We start from the raw sequence: 22,508 nt of genomic DNA, 5'->3' as shown, positions 1-22,508 counted from the left end.
CCTCCATGCTGACTTCAGTGTTAAGCTTTATATCCCATTCCTGCTTTAGTTCACCAAACACTCAACTCAGGGTCCACTTACTTGCTTGCTCTTGAGCTTTCTACAATAATACACAGTCCTCATCTTTTCGGAGATCCTTTTTCCCCCAAAAAAACTACAGTCAGGTCAGTACTGTCCTCGTAGATAGACTACAGTAATACCTCCCTGCAGTTACCTATATGTTGTGTATTCTAAATAATGTAATAATTGGTATAAGCTCACTGTAACGACTAGGGCTGGGTATACCGAATTCAATACTTTTTAGGCACCAATCGAATTGCCTCTAAAGTATTGAAAAATGCCTCGTCATTCAATACCCAATTTCAATACCTTACGAGTAAATCTCATCAGTGTCAGTGAGCCAATAAGCATGCAGCATGCATCTACCAAGAGCTAATAATGTATTGTGATTGGCTGTCTAATGTTACACAGAGATGGGGGCTCACATATTAGGAGCTGAAAAATAAATAAAAATATTTGTGCCGTAATGTGAAATGTAATTTTTTTTTGTTTTATAAAATTGGTATCAAAAAAAATTATCGTTTAGTAACCGGTATCAAAGTTACAGTATTGGTACCGGTAACGAAAATATTTGAACGATACCCAGCCCCAGTAATGACGAAGCTAAATAATGTCCTCATATCCCCTTTTTTGGTTCTATATATACACAATTGGAAAAGTCAGGCGACACTGCAAATTTCATGGAGACATTTTGGAGGTAACCAAAGTAATTCCTCAACAACAAAAACACAAAAATTCTAGTTTATCAATCATGTTGGGATATCTGCTAAAGCTTCAAACTGTGACTGCTCATTCTGAGTTACTGTAATGTATTGATCTTTACACCCAGAAAAGGCAGTCGGACTGATCAGTCGGCTCCCCGAGGTCCAAAAAGTGCCTCGGAACACACCAAAGCGACGCCGACTAGAGCATACGTTCTGCGCGTGCGTGAGACGTAATACGTCTCCTCAACAGCAGGTGGCGCTAATCTGTATTGTCGCCCAAAACCAGAAATAACGGAACATCTCTCTAGACCTCGTAAACACAGAGCACGCTGTCGTCAGTCACTGTTGTCATCAGAGAGGGTTGATAGTAGTCAAGGAGGATCGTTGTTGTCATTACTCGCTGAACGGAGGAAAATACGATGGCTAGTAATGAGATGATACTGGCGTCGTCAGCTCTAGGCCTTCATCTTGTGGAAGAAGCACCGATTCGCTAGTCAAGGGCTAGCACTCCACCAATCAGATTGGTCCTTGAGTCCGACTGCCCACTGGCCGATTCAACAAGTCAAATCGGCCAAAATGGATGCCCGACGGCTCCTCCGACTGACGACGGCACAGAACCAAGGGGGTAAGCCTCTCTCCACAACGTGTAGCATCTATGGCGCCATTTTGAGGCTACCTAGCTCTCACCTCCCGTTAGCATCCCATCGACTCCCATTCATTTTGACGTCACTTTGACAGCGAATAACTTCACATCTGAAGCGTTTAAAGACTATTTGTCCATTGTTTATTTCTAAAGAAACACGACAATGTATAAAAGGCTCCATTACCTTGTACCTCACGTTATGGCTCCGTAGTAGATGTTCTTGTAAAAATAGGCTAACGATTGGGTCATAACCACGAGACTTACTGTCGCAGAGTAGAGGAATTACCGCATAGTACAGGAGAAGCTCGCAGGCAGTTTTCACTCGTATGAGCTGTTTAAGTTTAATTACTAATGTTAACTAGCATGTTAGTTAGCAGTAATTAGCCTGTGCCTATGTTATCTCCTTACATATACCTACGCTCTCCGTCTCTGTAAGATTGGGAATGATTGAGATTTCTCTCGGCACAGCTACCAGAAGACTTCACACTTTCAGACAGGTTGCTCACGTCACATCTACGTCTTCAAGCTCAGTTGGAGGCTGCGCAGAAACGCTCAGCCAGCACCGGGAAAGAGACTTCTGATATCCTTCACTTGTCTCCGTCCAGAGACAGGGGGTCTGGTGGTCCAGTTCTTTTACCATCTATGCACAGAACACAGCGAACAGACTCGAGTCACCAACGTTGCCAGACTGTCCGACGGCCGATAATCGGCTTGGTGCGTCAGAGCCTTTACAGGCAAACTCTGGCACCTTCTAAGGCCAGCTTTGAGATACTGGGTCTTCTTCCTCTTGCACTGCAGGCCGATAATGATATTTTACAACATATCATACATATTGTCTATCAAAATGTGAATTTGAATACAATCACAGCATGAAGAACAAACACCATGGTAGATTAAGATCATGACCTACATGCTTTTAACGCTGACATTTAAGCTATTATTAATAAACTGATGGATATGCTGGCATTCTCTTCGTGATTTATTTTCACAGAAAACCATGTTTCAAACAAATGTTAATATAGGGAAGAAGAAAAAAAAACAGCTCAATACACACAACACATCCTCTAATCCAGTTTATTTTCCTTAGCAGAAAATGGAACACGATAAAATTAAGGAAAAAAAAAAAAATAGGACAGAATTATGTTCTTGCTTTTTTTATACATTTAACTAAATATGCCACTCTATGCTAGGGTGTAAGTAACTCAAACTGATATAAGGTTAAATAATTTGTTTTTCTCTAAAAAGGTACAGAAAGATATTCCATTTCTTCCATCTCTCATTAGCACTCAAAGGAACACGTTTTTTTTTTTTCAAAATATCAAAATCAGAACCAGCTACGACATTTCTCCAAAGCTCCCTTTATCCTTCGCCGTGTTCTCATTGGGAAAGATGAGAGGGGGTGGGGAGAGGTGAGGGGGGAGAAGGAACAATAGCTTGTGCATGAGGATTAGCATAGTTAAGTGGTGTGTGGTTATAAGGGCTCTCCACCTGAATCAACTTTTCCCCCAAAGATAACTTGCAAAAAAAAAAAAAAAAAAAAAACGCTTTCTGATTTTTCTGCCATTTAAGGAAATCTACCATTTCATGTTTCTCCAAATTGAAAAAAAAAAGCAAAAATATACAATTCAACATCATCAAATCGCATTTCCAGTGATGCTGCAAAGTACATTTCATGGAGATAACGTACCTGTATTAAACAAAATCACAACTTATACTTTTAATGCACCAACAATATGCGCTAAATGCCAAACATTTTTCTTTAAATTTGCAAAAAAAAAAAAAGTCAACTTCTGCAATGTCATAAACAAACAAAAAAAAAGAAAAAAAAAGAAAAGAAATTGATTTTGGTAGAATACACCTTGAGAAGAAAAACAAAGAAAAAAAATTAAGTGTGTAACTGAACAATATGCACAGCACAAAGTCCAAGCACTCAGACTGCGTAGGCTGATTTGGAGCAGGGTCGGAAACAATGACCAAACTAAAATGTATGAAGAAAAAAGGGAAAACCAACTCAAATATAAAAAGGATTCACGTCGAGACATCATTACCGAAGAGCAGTTTGAAATCTGTGATGTCAATACGGTGTACAACCTCCGCAGGGTCCACGGGGGGGAGGTGGGGGGGTCTTAAGTCCACGTTTGCTCTTACACCTGGATGAGGTTCACCAATTGCTTAACTGAACTGGAGACAACCAAATCGCGGTTGATTGCGTTGCTGAAGTGGCGAGTTAAGAGTCCAGCTGTCCAACTCTGTTTTGCATTTTTTGCTTTTACGTGTTATTACGACATCAAGTTAACCAGCTTTTGGTTCATTTCCCAGCCTTAAAGTGCTCATATTCTGCTCATTTTCAGGTTCATAATTGTATTTAGAGGTTGTACCAGAATAGGTTTACGTGGTTTCATTTTCACATTGCTGCAGCTCCTCTTTTCACCCTTTGTGTTGAGCTCTCCGTTTTAGCTACAGAGTGAGGCATCGCACTTCTGTTCCGTCTTTGTTGGGAGTTGCACATGCGCAGTTAAGTACTGCTAGCTTGTCAGTTGCGGAAGTAAAGGCTGGACTACAATAGAGCTGTTTGGAGCAGTTTGTGAACAGTGTTTTCTGTTGGAGATGGTAAGTCCCTTTGGGGGACTTTGGGCTTTTTCACTTTGTAAACCTATAACGTGCACAAAAAGATATACAACACAATAAAAAGGGAAAAAAAGCCCAAAAAGCATAACATGAGCACTTTAAAACCAACGTTCACTTGTGCTGAGTGTATCAATATGACATCACTGATTTAAACTGTGGGACAAAACTCATCCCTCTTCCATTTAGTGAACGCTCACTCCTAGCAGAAATGAAGCCCCTGGGCAGCAATCAATGGGAGAAAAAAAAATAAATTATAAAAACATTCAAGATTAATTTTTTCCCCCAGATCTGAAAATAAAAAGGTCACCTAATCCTATCCAAACACAAAATAAGAAATAAATTATAGAACAATTAAAAAAAAAAAAAAATAAAGGGTAGTACGTAATTTATGCATTCAATTTAGCACTCTTGACCGATCATCTTAAACCACAGACATACTCAGCGATAAGCTTTGATTTTTAAATGAATACATGGCGTTTTGGCGAAGACCTCTTCACTTTTCACAATTCAGTCGCATTCCCCTTTATGTAAAACAGCACTACTCAGTAAATTGAAGAAAAAAAAGAAAAAAAAGGGAGAGGGAAAGAGGAAGAAGAGGATCTGCTACACAGAGGATTTATCTGAGTGATTCTTGTCCATTAGTGTGGTATTTTATTTTTTTTAAATATTTATTTGTATTTTTTTAATTTTTGTCGTAAGTCCATGTGAGCAGAGGCAGGGATCGGCTGTATTGTCCTCCACGACGCCGTGGTTAAGCAGTAAAAACAGAGCTAATCACCATGACGGCCACACAGGAAAATAATAATAATAATAATAATAATAATAATAATAATAATAAAAATCAAACCATGACAGCATCCTTGGGACTGCCTCACATTACCACACTCAAACCTGCACAAATACACTGTTGTTGGTACCATGCACGAGCAAAACCCGGTTAGTGATGCTGCACCTGGACCTCAAAGTTGGTGGGAAGAAGAAAAAAGAAAAAAAAAAGAAAAAAAAGGAAGAAGAAGAAGACGAAGAGGAAGGCGGGGTTACAGGTTTGATACTCCAACCCCTTTATGTCGACCTGAGGAGCGGTCGTGGGATAGAGCTGGACCCCCTCACCCGCGACCAAGAAATGGGGGGGGGGGGAGATAAACAAAAACCTTGTCGAATTGACAATCCAAACGGACCAGTTCAGCCACACGCTGCAACAGTTCACCTTCCATCCACTTTCTGTACTGAAGAGAAATGTAAAATAAAATAAAAAAGGAGCGTGAGCCAAGAGGAAGAAGACTGGGGCGAGAAACGTGTGCATAATGTACGACCAACTGAATCCGGCTTTGCAGCGTCCATCCTCTGAAGACTGAGGGGGGGGGGGGGTCAGGGGTTGGGTTAAGGCTGTGTGTGTGAACATGCGATACTGAACGTGGCTCTGCAGAACGGCCACCAGGCCTCCCTGTCGCCCCCCCCGCCCCCCCCACCACCGAGCGGCCTTCATCCAGAGCCGGAGTCCAAAAAACAGACGCTCCACGCAGGAAATCAGGACATCAACAGGGCGGCGACAAACTCAGATCCAGAATTCTCAGGGTCGGGTGCAGGATATTACAACCGGGCTCTCCCCCCCCCTCTTCCTCCTCCTCCTCCTCTTCTTCTTCTTCTTCCCTCCCTACTACCACCCCCCTCCCACCATTTGTCATTTCTCCTTTCTCCACCATCTCCTCCTCCTCCTAAGCGCCTCATCTTCAACTGGCTGGCCGGTCACGGTGCGCGGCCAATCAGGAGCACTCCTCCCCGATGCGTTGGCACGAGCGGCCCACCTTGCGGTCCAGCTTCACCATCTTGAGGACGGCCTCCTCGCGCCCGCGGCCCAGATGGTCGAACAGACAGTCGTGCTGCTCGGGGAGACGGTGAAGCATGCAGAACACATAGCCTGGGGGGGGGGGGGAAAGCAAAGCGGTGAGGGAGGAAGTGACCCAGAGAAATGCTCTGCACGATATAAGGAACATGTGTGACACGCGGTAACGTTGTTGAACGTGGCGATAACGAGATTACTTAAAACGCAGTTTCCTACGGATACAAAAGTGTCTTTCGCAATATGCGCCAGTTAATATTGCAATGGCGATTTAAAAAGATATAAAATATCGAAATACTGTGCAGCCCTACTCTGTTGTTTCCGTTTGGATGAGAGAAAAGATCACATTGATGGCCTTGCCTCAACACGCAACGCAAACGTACAAAAGCAAAACCTCTTACTGACTTCTGGCTGATCTGCACGACTTTGCTCGGTCAGTTTGAAGAGAAAGTAACGATAGGTCATTTCCCAAAAAATGATCCTGAATAAAGTGCAGCTCGGTGTATGATATGTATACCTGTAGATCCTAGTGATTCAGAAAAGGTGTTAAAACTACCCTTGATACATTTCACGTAGAGCTGGGCAATATATCGATATTATATCAATATCGTGATATGAGACTAGATATCGTCTTAGATTTTGGATATCGTAATATGTCATAAGTGTTGTCTTTTCCTGGTTTTTAAAGAATTTACCAGACTGTTTTAACTGTTCTATTATTTGCCTTTGCCCACTTAGTCATTATATCCACATTACTGATGATTATATATCAAAAATCTCATTGTGAGAATATTTTGTGAAAGCACCAAGAGTCAACACTACAATATCATTGCGGTATCGATATCGATATTTGGTCAAAAATATCGTGATATTTGATTTTCTCCATATCCCCCAGCCCTAATTTCTTTCTAAAGCCCTAATAAGTGTAATTATGGTCAGATCATGTGCCTGACTGATGTCCCCATCAGTCAGGCACATGATCTGACCATATTTACAGTGATATTGATAAGCGTTGCGATATACGCATCTACAGCGTATGTAAAATGTCTAGATCAGAAACATGGGTTTCTTTTTAACCAGATTTCGCAAAAATAAAAATTGAAACTGTTTCTAAACAGTATTCGGACTAAACTTTGACATACACACGTCTCGGATTATCAATCAACATTATTCCTCTAATATAAAATAATTCATAATTTCTGCTTCTTTGACTTCAAAATTTGGTATAGTTTACTATAAATGAGGTTTATCGACCATGAATTCCAAAAATAAGTAACAGCAGTGGTAATAAGTAGGTGCTAGTGGCGTGTATGTTGGAAATTATTTCCTTTCATTCAACAAGCAATAAGTTATATTTTAGCAGAATATTGAAAGCAGCAGAAAGGCAGAACCGAGTACACTTTAACATCTGTTCGCCATCACGACATTCCACAACGTTATCGCATATTTTCCTCATATCGTGCAGCCCTAACATGTAAACAAATCTTTTAACAGCGTTATAAAAATATGAAGAAAAGCGGCTGACATTATTGACACGCTGACGTGTCGGTACTGACCACAGCGGCAGGAGCCCAGTTCCTGCTGCACCAGCTCTAGTTTGGTTTGGCAGCGAAAGCAGCGCCGACGGTTCTTCTGCTTGGGCGTCCCGCGGGCCTCCTCGCCGCCCCCCTCCTTCTCGTCTGTCCGTGGCCGCTTCTCCGGCGTCGCCTCGCTCTCCGAGCCCGACGCTGAAAGCAAACGGCAGGGTCAAGAAAGTGTGTGTGTGTGTGTGTGTGTGTGTGTGTGTGCGTGTGTGCGGTGGGGGTCAGGTCACGCAGGGCTACAGGCTGCAAGAAGAGGTCCCACTGTACCTGATTCTCGTGGACGTTTTGTGGGTGTGCAGAGTGTGCCTTGGGCTGTTTCTGTGGACGACGTGCCTGCAGATGGAAGAGGAGGAGAGAGGATGTGAAATGTTCTCTTCCCACACTGTGCCTCCATGTTTTTCGGGGCATTAAAGCAAAACCAAAAGCACTTTTCCTCTTCGGTCCCCCTACAGGTTGGAAGCATAATTGCCCGTTACCATTATTCTTCGGTCTCATTCCAACTACAGATCCGCTACCCGATCTGGTAAAACTTGCATAGTGCCGTTATAGCCGATAGAGGGCCGCAAAGCGAATGCAGATGTGCCGCTCACCCTGTTACCAGTTGATGAACCACTGAAACGATTTTGGAAACCTAATAAAAAAGGTACAAAATAATCTTTGGTGTTGCTTTAAAGTGCCCATATTATGAAAAAAACACTTTTTCTGTGACGTCACAGTCCGAAATGAGCTGGCTAACCACAACCGTTAGCTCGTAGCGTTAGCATGCTAACGCTAATGCTAACGCTAGCATGCTACGTCGTTCTCAATAGCAAAGCACTGCTACAACACACACAAGTTCACCATAATCTACAAAAGAACTACTTACATGTGCGCCCTCATTTAGAAGTCACCCAGCTAATCCTGCCTTGTAACTGACCAAAGTTGGAGAAACAGCCTTTTTACTGTCTCTAGAGTTAGCTAGCTGACATGATCTACATCTGAGCTACTGAGCATGTGCGAATGCAACCAAAGATAGTACAGAAGAAGAAGAAAAGAGGTCTCACTCTGTAGCTAAAACAGAAACCAGGTGAAAAGAGGATCTGCAGCAGTGAGAGAGAGCTGTGCAGTACAACAAAAATATGGTGTTTTTTGAAAATTAAACCATGTAAACCTATTCTGGTACAACCTTAAAATACAGTTATGAACCTGAAAATGAGCAGAATATGGGCGCTTTAAGACTAAAATGAGCGGTCCGGCAATTTTCCTCGGGGTGGCGTGGCGGGAGGGTCAATGAAAACGGCTCATTGTGCGACGTCCTGTGGTGTTCTTAAACCGCCCCGACAAAGCACAATTTAGACTTTATATATTTCACAATTACTGTTTTCTGTCAGATCGTTACTTTAGATGGATGGATCACAGATTTTGACGTTTTCGACTTCACTTGAAGGCAGCTTTATTTCACAGGAGAGCGAGAGAGGGGGAAAAAAAGCCAAGCGAGACAGAGCGAGTGCTTTGTTGTTGCAGGAAAACATTCAGCTAATACACAACCTCTCGGGCAGTTCAAGTGCTCATATGGCGTTTTTCCATTACATGGTACCTGCTCTACTCGCCCGACTCTATTCAGTCCGTCTTTCCATTGCAGATTTTAGTACCGCCTCAGTGTGGCTGGTCATCATAGCAACTGCCGGGCGTGGCTTAGTAGCGTTGCTTTTCCCAGACTCATTTCTTGGTTCTCCGTCTCCGTAAACAACATGATATCAAAGAGATAGTTAACTTTTCCTGCTCCAGATTTCCACCGTGGTCAGAAAGAACAGGGGAGACACTTTGTTTCTCTCACATATATATGACTCTAGAGTCGCTACTCGCTCACGGAGATAATCGCCGCCACTCTCACTTCTCCCTCGCCACACACACAAACACACACACACACACACACACACACACACACACACACACACACACACACACACACACACACACACACACACACATACACACACACACACTACATACACACACACACACACACACACCCACACGCTTTGTATGCTACGTAGAAAGCTCTGCGTGGAGCCTCCGGCAGCAAAAAAACACCGCTGGCTAAACTATTTGAAAATGCTGTCTGTGCTAGCAACGCAGTGATCAGTGACGATTCTTTCCGACCAATCAGCAGCCTGCAGGTTTTCACGTCACAGTTTCGGCTCGCCTCAGCTCGCTTGGAACATCGACTGAGGTGGTACTAAAAAAAAAAAAAAAGTATCTGTTAGCAGGTACCAGGTACTTTTTTTCGTAATGGAAAACCAAAAAAGGCGAGTAGAGTCGAGCCGGTACCATGTAATGGAAAAGCGCCAATATTCTGCTCATTTTCAGGTTCGTAATTGTATTTAGAGGTTGTACCAGAATATGTTTACTTGGTTTAATTTTCAAAAAAAAAATAAAAACATTTTTGTTGTACTGCACATTGCTGCATCTCCTCTTTTCACCCTGTGTGTTGAGCTCTCTGTTTTAGCTACAGAGTGAGACATCTCACTTCTGTTCCATCTTTTTCAGGAGTCACACATGCGCAGTAGCTAGGTAAGGTATTATTTCTGTTTACAATTTAATGTAGGCCTAACAACATTTCTGTTTACATATTCTGGTATGTTTTGTACATTCACGAAGAGCCATGTGCTCAGTGCTGTATAGTTTTATGTATCCAATTTATTTAGTATTTGAGCACTGCAGAAGGTTTGGTTTTTGAAGCTTGAAAAGCTATGAATTAAATATCCTACATGGCTTTAATAGAAAAATGTATTTGACGCATCGTGATGCATCGAAGACATGATAATCGTATCGGGAGATCAGGGAAGAGTGTTTTCTGTTGGAGAAGGTAAGTCCCTTTGGGGTGGACTTCGGGCTTTTTCACTTTCTAAACCTATAAAAAAGGTGCACAAAAAGATATATAACACAATAAAGGAAAGGGAAAAAGCCAAAATGCATAATATGAACACTTTAAGTGCTTGCGTTTAATTTTTTTTACCCTCATAAAAACTCTCGTGGCAGGGATAGAGGCAGTGATGTTTTCCGCAGCCTAAACGCACTACCCCCATTCAAGATGAATGGAAAGACCTGCATTTTTGCCGGATCATCTGATCCGCCTCAGCATTTTTAGTTTAGGGCCTTTTTCACGATACAACGATTTTTTTGTTTTTGAAAGAGCGTGCGTTGAGCATCCCATCTTACCTTCCCTCGTGCTGGGAAACGTGGGCGAGGGCTCTTCGGCTGACGGCTGCTCGGAGCTAGAGGCCGGCGACGACAATAGGGATTGGCTACTGCTACTGCTCGTCTCACTACTGAAAACTGGCGATTGGCTACTCCCAGTGCTTTGGATAGGCTTAGAGGTGCAGTCCTCGCCTGGCTGCTTCTTCTGGATGTCTGTGGTCAAGGACAGCAAGCAAGCAAAAAGCAAGTGTAAAAATAGGACGTGGAAATAGAAAGATGCAGAAAAGAGAGGGAGGAAAAGAAAAGAGAGAGACGGCACAGAAACTAAGTCAAAACGCTCAAATGTAGTAAACCCCAAACCTCCTCACACCGCCTGTAATAACAAGTTATACGGAAAGTGTGTAGAAAATAGTGAATTGTAGCTACCAGGAAGACTAACATTATTGATAATATTGTGTGTTGCTGTAGCATGCAAAACATTCATGTATGAATATATAATTGAACCCAAGTTGTTGGTGAATTTTGGTGGGTGGTTCTTTGCCTACAGGAGTGCTCTGCCAGAGCAAAGACAACTCTTATACGTTTTATATCAGTCTCTTTCTACAGCCTTTGCTTTTTCCTGTCCATGAAATGGTTACACAGTGTTTCTAACATGTTACAGTTTCCTAACGCGTGACTCATTGCCACTTTTAGCAGACGTGAAACCACGTTAAGATCGTGTAGCTGCCTCGTCTTTTGGTTTGAAGCATTAAGTCACATGTCAGTGCAGCCGAGAACAGAACGGTTCTCCTGCCTTCCTCGTTGTGCAACACGAGTTGACAAATTGGCTGCTTTAAAGCATCAAATTCACATTTTTGTTGAAAAAAATAAAATAAAAATAAAATTGCTCTGAGCAAACATGAGTATTTGTCAGTGCTGGAGTATGGTCTGACAATGCACAATGCAAAAAAAAAAAAAAAAAATGACCGTTTGTATTTCTATAAACCAATCACAACCAGCGCCGCTAAGCCCCAGATGCAGCGACAGCGATCTTTCAAAATAGATAGCGGGAATAGCGGAAGGGGAGGAAAAATCAGGCAATCCAGACTATGCAAAGGATGACTTGAATTAAAAAACACTTTTGTCGGTTAAATGATTGGTCAATTAACGGCAAACTAATTGGTAACATTTTGTTCATCGACTCACTGGTTCCAGCTTGTAGTGATCAGTCTTTGAAGATGGTAAACTGAATATTTTTGGGTTGGACTGTTGGTCAGACAAAACAATTTAAAGACGTCCCCTTGGGCACCGGTTTAACGGTGATGGCAAGTTTTTTTTACATATTCCTGACCAAAATACCCCATCTCTTTCCCCTAACTTCCTGTCAGCTTTCTACGGTCATCTGTTTGATAAAGACAAATCCAATGCCCCAAAAAATACCTTTTCAAGTTTTAGAAGTCTCACTAAATATGCCAAATAATTCAAACGTTTTCAAAAAAAGTACCTGCTCTCAGCTGCATAACCACGTGGCTTTAAGTTAACTTTTGCCGACGATTACACGATCACCTTGGAGCTGCACTCCGTTCCCTCTATATAATGATAATCTCGGACGATATCGATCCGTGGGGGATGTTGTCTACTCTTTTCCCTCCAGGGAGGCTGAGGGAGGTCAGCCTAGATTTGAGTTTCTCCTCCACATGTGGGCTAACCCACTTCTGCTCGGCCTCCATTACTCATGTGTATCGAGTCTATTCTGAGCACTGCCGCCTGTCTGTGATAGTAGACTCAAAAGCCGGGGGCCCTTAGGTCCTCGCTGTCTGCCGTACTCACCGGTTGCCATAGCCACCGACAGGGCTGCCGAGCAACCTCAACCCCTCCTCAAAAAAAAAAATAAAAATAAAAAACAGCCTGGAGTTGTCATTGACAAAACTTAATGCATAACTTGACATTTTCAGACTTTAAATCGATTTAGTGGTCTGTTTCCCCAAAAGCACAGATGATTCTGCCCTTAAAACACAACTACTCTTTACTAGGGGTGTGTGTGTGTGTGTGTGTGTGTGTGTGTTGTGTGGGAAGATACAGAATAGTATCAGCCAAGAGGCAACCTAACAGAAATAAACAGCTCCACTTTTCTTTTTATGCGACAAGCAACCAGCTGAAAGTAAGACAATGTCAGCATCGGGAGACAAGAAATTAAATGTCCTCTTCTGGTTTAAATAGATCGTTCTCATAAACCGGCATCATTCTGGTCCTTTGCATCAGTTAACTCAGTAGACAAGTCAAATTTGTACATTTAAATACTGCTTTACCTCGAATGTATGAGCTGTACAACAAAACTGGTTTTTAGAATCGGGGGAAAAAAAGAAGGGAAACCAAATGGCAGCTGGTCACCTGCCAGTCAACAAGAGAGCAAGTATTTCGGTGTCGTGTATTGAGAGGAAACTTACCGGCAAAACATTTGGAGCAGAGATTCATGGTTTCACTGGACCTGAGGGGACAGGGGAGAGACATTAATATCATTGGTCACCTCCCACATCCACATCCACGCCTCTTCCTATTACAACCGTTTCCACAACATACACATTTTCTGATACAAACCTAAAGTGAAATGCTTTTAAAAATTAAAAAAAAAAAAACATATCGTGGCATGAAAGATGAAGGAGATGTTGAAAATTAAAAACACACAAAAGCTGTACACAAATAAAGCACATTCATACTGTAACTATGCCAACTTATCTGGAGCATCAGTTTCTGGCAAAACAAAGTTAAGACTTTTGTCCCCCCATTGACCAATACCTGTATCTATTTTATGCAGTGTGGCTTAACAGAAATGTGGAAGACGAATGCCGCTCTCAAATATAGTGCTAACAAACACCAGTAGGACCTTACCCCGCTTTTCCAACATCTCAAATGACAATTATATCACATCCTGAGAGTCAACCCATAACATCTTTCGTAATCGCTTCTAATGTATCATTTCAGCAACCCTTTTGTCATTCTGGCAATTCTGGGCCTCTGTGTCTATAAATTCAAGGCTGGATGACAGGAAATCTCAGAGGACGGGGAGGCAAGAGGTGGTTATGGAGACACTAAGAATCACTTACAGACGGGACATTAGGCTTGTAATGATTGTGATATTTTGACTGTTTTACTATGGTTATGGATTCATTTTTCTGTCCGACTGATTTTTTTTTTTCTTTCTTCCAGCACTACTAGTTTCGTGCAAGCAGAGACACAAAATGTCTGACAGGCTAATCAAGGCCATGTCCGGTTACATATTGGTGCAGATGGACTGGATCTTTCTGCAGTCAAAAAGTCAAAGTCAAACTAGGAAAGGTTTAGCTGCACGAGTATTAGCTCACTAATAGGGCTGGGCGATATGGAGAAAAATCAGATATCACGATATTCTTGACCAAATACATCAATGTCGATATTGCGACGATATTGTAGGGTTTAGAATCTGTGCTTTTACAAAATAGTTTACCCATGACATTTTAGATAAATAATCATCAGTAATGTGGATATAATGACTAAGTGGGTAAAGGCAAATAATAGAACAGCTAGAAGAGTCTGGCAAGTTCAGAAAATGACATCACTTTACTGTAACGCAGCCTTTAAAACCAGGAAAAGACAACACTTATGCCATATTGCGATAGAACAATATCCAAAAATTTGGTCAAGAATATCGTGATATCTGATTTTCTCCATATGCTCCCAGCCTAGCCTAGCCTGAAGTCAATCTGTCTGGAACGGCCTCCATAGCACGCTAGCATTACGTTCACAGTACAGCCGACATAGTGGAGCTCAGCGCTACAAAGGCAAGCTAAAGATGACAAAAAGTACAGCTTAGTCTGATGAAAGCTGAGTCCAGTCGGACAACAAAGGGCCGAGCCTAACGAGCATGAGTGTGAGATGTCCTAAAGTGCCCGCTGTACCCGGGTTGAGGTTGGGCTACACTGTACTCGAATGCTACTGGCTGCTTTGAGGGCGAGGGGCTAGATGTGTAATGGATGCAGGTTTCACTTACAGAGTTAGGTCCTGCAAAGGCCTCTGGCAGTCACCTGTTTCAGTCATGGCTGCATAGTAAGCCAGCCTACTTAGAGAATTTAACAAAAACAGAGTATTTTTTTTAAACTTTTTTTATTTATTTATTTTTTTACTGTGGCAGAGAACCACGTGGACACAGGGAAAGCATTGTCATTTACACAGTTTAATAAGACTAAATACTAAGCATACTGGAGTAAGTCCTGTGAGTTAGGGCTGTGCTCGATTGAAGAAATTCTTAGTCGACTAACACTCATTCAATTGTATCGACTAATCGATTAGTTGATTTAATCGACAGATCTGTAAATCTGAGTTTCTCCGCAAAGAGTCACGCAAAAGCACCACTTTAATTCTCGCGTTTACCAGAGATGTGCTCGTTCGTTTCTTGGAAATAAGCCATTCAGCATGAAAAAAGCATAAAACATGACTAAATCGACTAAAGAAATCTAAGTTGACTAAGACCAAAGCGACCGATTAGTCGACTAATCGACTAAGAGGGAGCAGCCCTACTGTGAGTTTAATAAACTGGCAAACTTTTGCTGGTCTCAATTTTTAAACTGCGATTTTGATTATTTAAACGGTCTCCTGGTTTTCTTGGTGGTTGGTGGTACCTTTTCCTACAGGTATGTCATGTCTTTCCCTCAACTTCTGGAGCTCTCTTTAATGTTCACACCACCACAATACATTTCTGTCAGCTGTGAGCCCTGTCAATGGTACAGAGGCTGGAACTCCATAGGGTATTCAGATCATTGTTCCTACAGGACCTATATGACTAATGCAGCGGGACAAGCCTGCCCGGACTGGTTTTGCCCTCACCAAGGAGGTAAGGTTTTTTCACCTGTAACAGTCTGCGTAGCAGTAAAATATCTCATGATCCATTAATGGATTCCCATTAAAAATTTGGTAGAAAGACAGGCCTTGGGCAAAGTAACGAATGATTGGAGAATTTGGTGGTGACCCCAATCGGTCATCATCATACTGGAGATACAGCCTCAAGAATTGCCAGAGAGCTGAATAAGCAAACTCTCTGACACAATGTCAACAAAAACACAACATGAGAGGCTCTGTGGACAAAGCAGTTATTCCAGGACTGTTGGATACATTTGACTGTACATGTGTACCTTAGCCTGGTTGACACCAGACCCTTCTCAGTTGTAACAGAGTGGGTCTGGGGAAGGTTCATACACAGCCCATTTCCAAAAGGGTCGTCCCCAACGGACGGCGCTCAAATGCCTCTGGATAGTCCTCCAACTGATCAGACCGAACGATCCGGGCGACGTAGCAGCGACAGCGGCATCAACGGGTTGCTGCGCTTCGGCGGCCATCATGTTGAATGTAAACAAAACGCTGCTCTCACGATGACGAGCTATCACGGTTGTGATTGGTGCCTCGATTTGGAAAAATTGGAAATGGGCTTGAATGGGCTTCTTGGCCAGCCTGACTTGCAGAGCAAATCTCAAATTTGACGGAAGTTCGTCACGGGGTTTTTCAGCCAGTATATTGGCTAATGTACAAAATAAATCATATCTATGTACAAATATGTGAATGTAGATTATTCGATATCATTAAGTTTTTAGTATGTAAAATCATCAAATCAATAAAAATATAAACCGGTCTTCCCTGGTCGTAATCTCTTCAAATAACAATATGTCTCTGTAATTTTTAGTTTAAAAACAAAACAACTACCCTTCTACTATTTAGTCCCACCTGTGTGTTTGATTAGGTCTCTTTTGTCACGTGCTTCATTTTTGTCGCTTGTTTCGGACGGGGCTATTGTTTTGCCGACCTGCGGCCGCTGCCTACCGCGGCTCAGTGTTGATATATAATCTAAACACATTGTCACCTTTAAATTTATCCATTGGTTGTCTTTTCTCTAACTATTAAGAAAGTCATGCGTTGTAGGCCCGTTCAAGATGGGTAGATGTTGACACATAATGAATATTGTTTTATGTTGACCAAAAAAAAAAACAGTAGTATCGAAACTTCTCCAGTCAAACGGCACATGCATTCAATCCTTTCTGTACCCAGATCTAAAAATAAAAACATTTATATGGCTTTTGCTCGCAGCCGCAAACGTTCTCCGATATAATGCAACATGCAATTGGCCCACTCCCGCAGCAGCTACAACCCATACAGTCTGTGGTGTGGTGTATTCAAGCGCCGTGTATTTGATGGAGTTGTACAGTTTTGTGCAGTTGAGTTATGTAATAAATATTGTAATAATTCGCACACTTTCAAAATGTATTCATGTAAAAGTCAGTTGGATGGGGGAGGAGAGGCAGTGACATTTTACGCAACTGAACGCTTCAATTCACATAATGGGTAGGAAATAGGAAAAAAAAAAATTTATCACAAAGGAAATACTGTATTGGTATCGTATCACTTTAAGGTTACTGGTATCTTAATTTTTTTTTAACAATACCTGGCTTTAGCAACTTAATGGTAATCTACAATCCGTTACATTTGGTCTTACCCATTTTAAGCCCTAGTCAAAAAGAAAACCAAAAAAATAAAGTATGTTTATAAAGCTTATTATTCAGCAACCATGATTCCAGACTCACAAATACAAGTAAACAATGTTGACTCCCTATTTACTTACTGACATAGTGTGAAGCTACTTTAAACCTGTTTTTCATAAGCAAGTACAAAAACCTATTAAAAGAACATGCAGATGCTTACCCATCTCCTTATTGAATAGACATGCTAATAATTATTATAATTCAGTAAGCATTTACAAAAGATGTTTAGCTAGACATCCAACCTGTCCCGTCCCTGAACAAATGGCTTGAAGATAGGGCTTTAATTGTATGTCATAGCAGCTTTCTTACTATTATTTTGGATTATATAAAAAACAGATGATATTGCATAATGGAAGTGAACAAAAGAACACAATCAAGTACATTTCATCAGTTGGCTCTCATGAGTAGTATAGATGGGGGAGCGGAGCACAGAGACTCCGACTGTCTCTGGAGCCAAGCTAGCGCTCCATCCCACGAACGAGCTGCATTCACATGCAACGTAACGTGAATTTTAAGCTCGCTGGAGTGAGTGCTGGAGTGTTGTTTTTTTTTGCAGACTGTGCCTTCTGGCCACACACTGTCAACGGACGAGTTCGCCGATGGACTTTTTCTGTGACAACAAGAACCAACTGTACATGTGCGAGAGCTCAGAAAGACTCATTTCTTTCCAGCATTTCATTTTCTTTCCTGCAGACCCTGTCCCGTGTGCTCCTGTCGCTGTACATTCATAGAGTCATACCAGGTGGGATCATTTCTGCTTCACAAGGATTTTCAAGTGGGTTCGTTATGCCTTTAGCCCACGCCTTTCCATTGATTTTTGGTTTCACGCTCCCTCTAAGCATCACTTAATGTTGTAAAATGTGACCGAACGACGAGCGAGGAGCCTCATTCATTACATCGTGATGTAAGGATATGCTCGAAAACAAGGGGATTTATTTGTTCTGAGACATAACATTGGAAAATCCATTATAAAAATCCAAGAATGTTAAACTCGAAAATACCATTTCTTCCCATCGGACGTCCAAAAGAGCAATGAAGAGGGATGATCGCCTCTCATTGACGGTTTTCACAAAAACAAAAACACGTAACGCAATCAAAGTGTCAACACACAACCTTGCCTTTCGACGACAACGCAACCGGATTTCAAAATAAAAAGGTCAAGCAAAATAAAAACTGTTTACTCAGTGTCCACGTGCAACGCAAAACAAATTTGGAGACCATTTCATATCACAACAACCTGGTCTTTAATAAAGCTTAAAAAATACAAGATGGCAAATAAAGAACCTGAATCTCTCCACATAAAGGGGACATAAAATTGAGACAAAAATCTCTTTTGTGCAGCTATAATAATAATAATAATAATACAAAAAAAAGAGGCACTTTACAGCAGGCAAATCCAAACTCTAGCCAAGAGGTATTAGAAGAGTGCCGCCCCCAAGTCGCCTAATAGCCAGCAGAAAAAGTGCCACAACAAAGTCAAAGATGTTGCTGAGGTGCTTAAAACACAACTGGTTCATCAGATAGCAGCATGCAGAGTGGGAACAACAAACAAAGATAATGAAAAACAAGCCTTTAACCTTGGACCCTGGAAAAGGATTGTACTGAGGCTAAGAGTATTTATTTATTTTATATTTATCACATTTGCTCAGATATAATGTTCCATTTCAGCCAATTGTTGATATATCCCTACCGGCATACATGACAGCTGATATAGAAGCAGAAATACGGTTGAGAAATATGAGCCGATGTATTGTATTTGATTTTTTTTTAATTCTCAAAAAAATCTACATCGGTCTTAAGTATCAGTCGGGTTATAATGCTAAACTACCTTAATGAACAAACTGATTTCCCCCCCCCCTCAGGATACTGTTCCAATCAGGCGTTTTTACTAATTAAGACAGCTTTACAGCGGCGCCTAGGTTGCTCACCTGGTAAAAGTGTGCGCCCCACGTACCGAGGCTCACTTTGTGTAGTAGAGCTGGGCAATATATTGATATTCTATCGATATCGTGATATGACACTATATATCGTCTTAGATTTTGGATATAGTAATATGTCATAAGTGTTGTCTTTTCCTGGTTTTAAAGGCTGCATTACAGTAAAGTTATGTCATTTTCTGAATTTACCAGACTGTTGTAACTGTTCCATTATTTGCCTTTTCCCCACTTAGTCATTATATCCACATCAAAAATCTTATGGTGTAAATATTTAGTGAAAGCACCAAAAGCCAACACTACAATATCGTTGCTGTATCGATAGAGGTATTTGGTCAAACATATCGTGGTATTTGATTTTCTCCATATCGCCCAGCCCTATGGTGTAGTCTTTGATTAAAATTAAAACCTGTATACTTTCAGAACGTTTGTATCCGTTCTTAATATTATTTTAAGCTTTTGGAAACTTCTATATCTTTGTGGAAACACTGACTAATTGTCACTTAAGAAGAACATTAAGAAGACTGAAAACTAACAATAGGTATTAGCACATTGTATCAATCAAGCATTACCTTAAAATTAACCATATTCCTGCTATAACCAGCACACTGTACTTGTGTTGAGAGACATGTCGGTAACACAGCCGGGGTTAGGGGCTACAGTCCATGCTTTAAAAAGAGCTCCTATACGGACTCTAATCCTTCAAAATGCTAAACCTAACCTCATTTAAAGTATCTCTCTAAGAGGCCTTGAGTTTCAGTGACATGTGTGGAGAGGCTGTGTGGGACAGGACAGCCAGCAGCCCCAGGCCAGGTGTTATTCTGAGCCGAGCCGAGCCGAGCAGGGCCATAAACACACACTCACTCACACACAAACTCAACGCTGCCATTTTTGACACCTGACATTGACAGGTGGGTTTACTGGTTCCAGTTTGCTTACTGGACACCACGAAATGAAGGCAATTGGGGGGGATGGGGCTTGAGATAAGGAAGTCGGTATGTTCTGTAAAGATAATATCTCAAAAACAGGGGGGGTTGTTGCCTCACACAATAGTAGTAAGCTACCACCAGAAGAGGAATCACTAATATTGGCGTAATGCAAGTATTACAGGGGTTTAGAGGGTCTGTCGTGGTCAATAATGAGATAACAGTCATCTTATCTGTGCTGCTTTGGAACAACACCCGTTTAAAAGGAGAAGCAGCCTGTCATGTTTGAGCGTCATCGTCAAATCATATAAAAAAAAAGGATATATGTAGTAATTTCCCCCCATGGGGTAACACCATAGACTGTTGGTAACACAGACATCAGTGAATCACATCCGGTATGCAACACACAACCACCACTTGACAAGACCGTATGTATAAAAAAAAAAAAAAGGAGAAAAAAAAAGGGTGTAAAATAACTCGACAACTGGCTAACACTTGTCGGTTTGAGGGTTTAACCTAGCTAGCTAAGTAGCGTGTTCGCCGTTTAGCTAGCTAAGTGCTGCTTTTCTTCGAGGCGATGCAAGAAAACAGGGGGCAGGTTTAAAAAAAAAAAAAAAAAAAAAAAAGGAACCTGCTGGCGATAAATCATTTTTCTATCTCGGGTACGTCACCTCCTGGTTCACAAATTGCCTTTAAAAACACGATATAGCACGGCGAAACACAACAGCCGGCGTTTAAAACGACGAGTGCGGGGGTTGTGAACTTAGGAGACGGCGGAAATGTGGGTAGTTTTCAAACTAGGGAGGTGTATTTATTAGCTAACTTCCCAACCCCCCACCCTCGGCCTGCACAACAGAACAACAACAATGGGTCTATACTAGTTGAACCCGTTGAGCTAATTTCAGCCGGATTCGCCTTTTCAGTACAAAATAAGAGGGTTTAATCTAGTTTATGTTAAGATTGAACTCTTACCCCCAAAATCCACAGGGACATCGGGGAGGTAGACTCGGAGGTTTGCTTCGTTCACTGGTGTCTCCCATGACTTCCAACACACAAAAAAAACGATAAGGAAACGCGAGGTTGGGGATGAGTCCGGGGCCTGGTCGTTTAATAAGAAAAACGATCCACGCTCAAGTTAGACAAAAAGATAAACGTCCTCTTTCTTTTAAAGTCCACGAGTCGGCGAGAAAAAGGTGGCGAACTCGGCCCTTTTCGGCCTCAAAAAAACATCAGTTAAGTCAAACAAAACGGCTCAGTTTAAACTGGAATAATTGAACGGCACTCGAAGCAATCAGCTGGACGTTCGGACGTTACGACCGACGAACGAAAAGAGGGGGGCGTCCCGGTGTCTCACTCGACCCTAAAAAGCTTAGAAAAACAGCCAGCTGTCCGCCGACACAGGTTAAATACGATAATGGCGATGTTAAGTACGAGTGAGAGTGCGAGGAAAGAAAAAACAAATAGATTGAGGAAGGCCTTCCCCTCTTCACTGTTAATGACCACCCCTATTCACACGTCGCTGATACGAAGTATGCTGGGCCGGAAACGCGTCTATCAAACCCAGAAATGTCAATATTGCCCAACGAATTGAAGCCAAAACAGTGCAACAAAAAAAACACGCGAAAATTCTACATTACACGACTAAAACCCAATAATAAGTACAAAGTATACATTTTATGTCGCTGTATTTACTCAAAATGGGTACAAAGGCGGAATGTGTAAGGATCTGACTAGCTTTCATCACTAATAGTCCGTGTTACCTGATTACAGTGAAGACTAAAAAGAAAATCAACTTGAAATATGATTACATCATGCATACTAATGCAGGCGATGACCTAAGGACCCTTTTCTGATTTTTATAGTGTGCTTTTAGTGACGGATATGTTATTAAACCACACATATTTGGAAGATATCAAATTACCTGAAACGCCTAATCCTAAGGGTCAGGGGCCCAGGGGCAGGATCCAGCATTGTTCTAAAATTTGGGGAAGTAATAATTCTGGCTATGATCAGTGATTGTATTGGAGACAAAACCCACAAAACTTAAAGTGTGACAATGTCCATATATACTGTAATACTGTATCTGAAGTCTCTTTTATATAGACCTTAGTGGTCCCCTAATACTGTATCTGAAGTCTCTTTTATATAGGCCTTAGTGGTCCCCTAATGCTGTATCTGAAGTCTCTTTTATATAGACCTTAGTGGTCCCCTAATACTGTATCTGATGTCTCTTTTATATAGACCTTAGTGGTCCCCTAATACTGTATCTGATGTCTCTTTTATATAGACCTTAGTGGTCCCCTAATACTGTATCTGAAGTCTCTTTTATATAGACCTTAGTGGTTCCCTAATACTGTATCTGAAGTCTCTTTTATATAGACCTTAGTGGTCCCCTAATACTGTATCTGAAGTCTTTTATACCTGAGTGATCCCCTAATACTGTATCTGAAGTCTCTTTTATATAGACC

The 22,508-nt window shown here is 41.6% G+C and overlaps 1 protein-coding gene across 4 annotated transcripts; it reads right to left on the bottom strand.

The window, feature by feature from the left end:
* Window positions 1–5,720: 5,720 nt before the first annotated feature.
* zfand3 (zinc finger, AN1-type domain 3) lies at window positions 5,721–21,567 on the bottom strand. Of its 4 annotated transcripts, none has more exons than XM_039782116.1 (7): window positions 21,013–21,567; window positions 14,645–14,713; window positions 13,065–13,105; window positions 10,660–10,851; window positions 7,726–7,791; window positions 7,432–7,602; window positions 5,721–5,953 (listed from the first exon to the last, which is right to left on the bottom strand). In XM_039782116.1, the coding sequence occupies exons 1-7, from the start codon at window positions 21,078–21,080 to the stop codon at window positions 5,799–5,801; spliced, it is 762 nt and encodes a 253-aa protein (XP_039638050.1). In that variant the 5' UTR covers window positions 21,081–21,567; the 3' UTR covers window positions 5,721–5,798. The 4 variants fall into 4 exon arrangements, with proteins under 4 accessions (XP_039638050.1, XP_039638051.1, XP_039638053.1 ...); XM_039782117.1 differs by having other exon boundaries at window positions 14,645–14,710; XM_039782119.1 differs by lacking the exon at window positions 21,013–21,567 and adding an exon at window positions 15,783–16,072 and having other exon boundaries at window positions 14,645–14,710.
* Window positions 21,568–22,508: the final 941 nt, after the last annotated feature.

This window comes from Perca fluviatilis, chromosome 18 (assembly GCF_010015445.1).
Source record: "Perca fluviatilis chromosome 18, GENO_Pfluv_1.0, whole genome shotgun sequence".
Lineage (NCBI taxonomy): Eukaryota > Metazoa > Chordata > Actinopteri > Perciformes > Percidae > Perca > Perca fluviatilis.
Note: the sequence above shows the minus strand (reverse complement) of the source record. Positions and strands in the feature narration are given on the sequence as shown.

Excerpts from the sequence above, each read along its gene's own strand:
- zfand3 (XM_039782116.1), bottom strand. The coding sequence starts at position 21,080 with ATGGGAGACACCAGTGAACGAAGCAAACCTCCGAGTCTACCTCCCCGA. Across the intron at positions 10,852-13,064 it reads CTGCTCCAAATGTTTTGCCG|ACATCCAGAAGAAGCAGCCA; the intron begins GTAAGTTTCCTC and ends CCTTGACCACAG. Across the intron at positions 5,954-7,431 it reads ACTGGGCTCCTGCCGCTGTG|GCTATGTGTTCTGCATGCTT; the intron begins GTCAGTACCGAC and ends CCCCCCCCCCAG.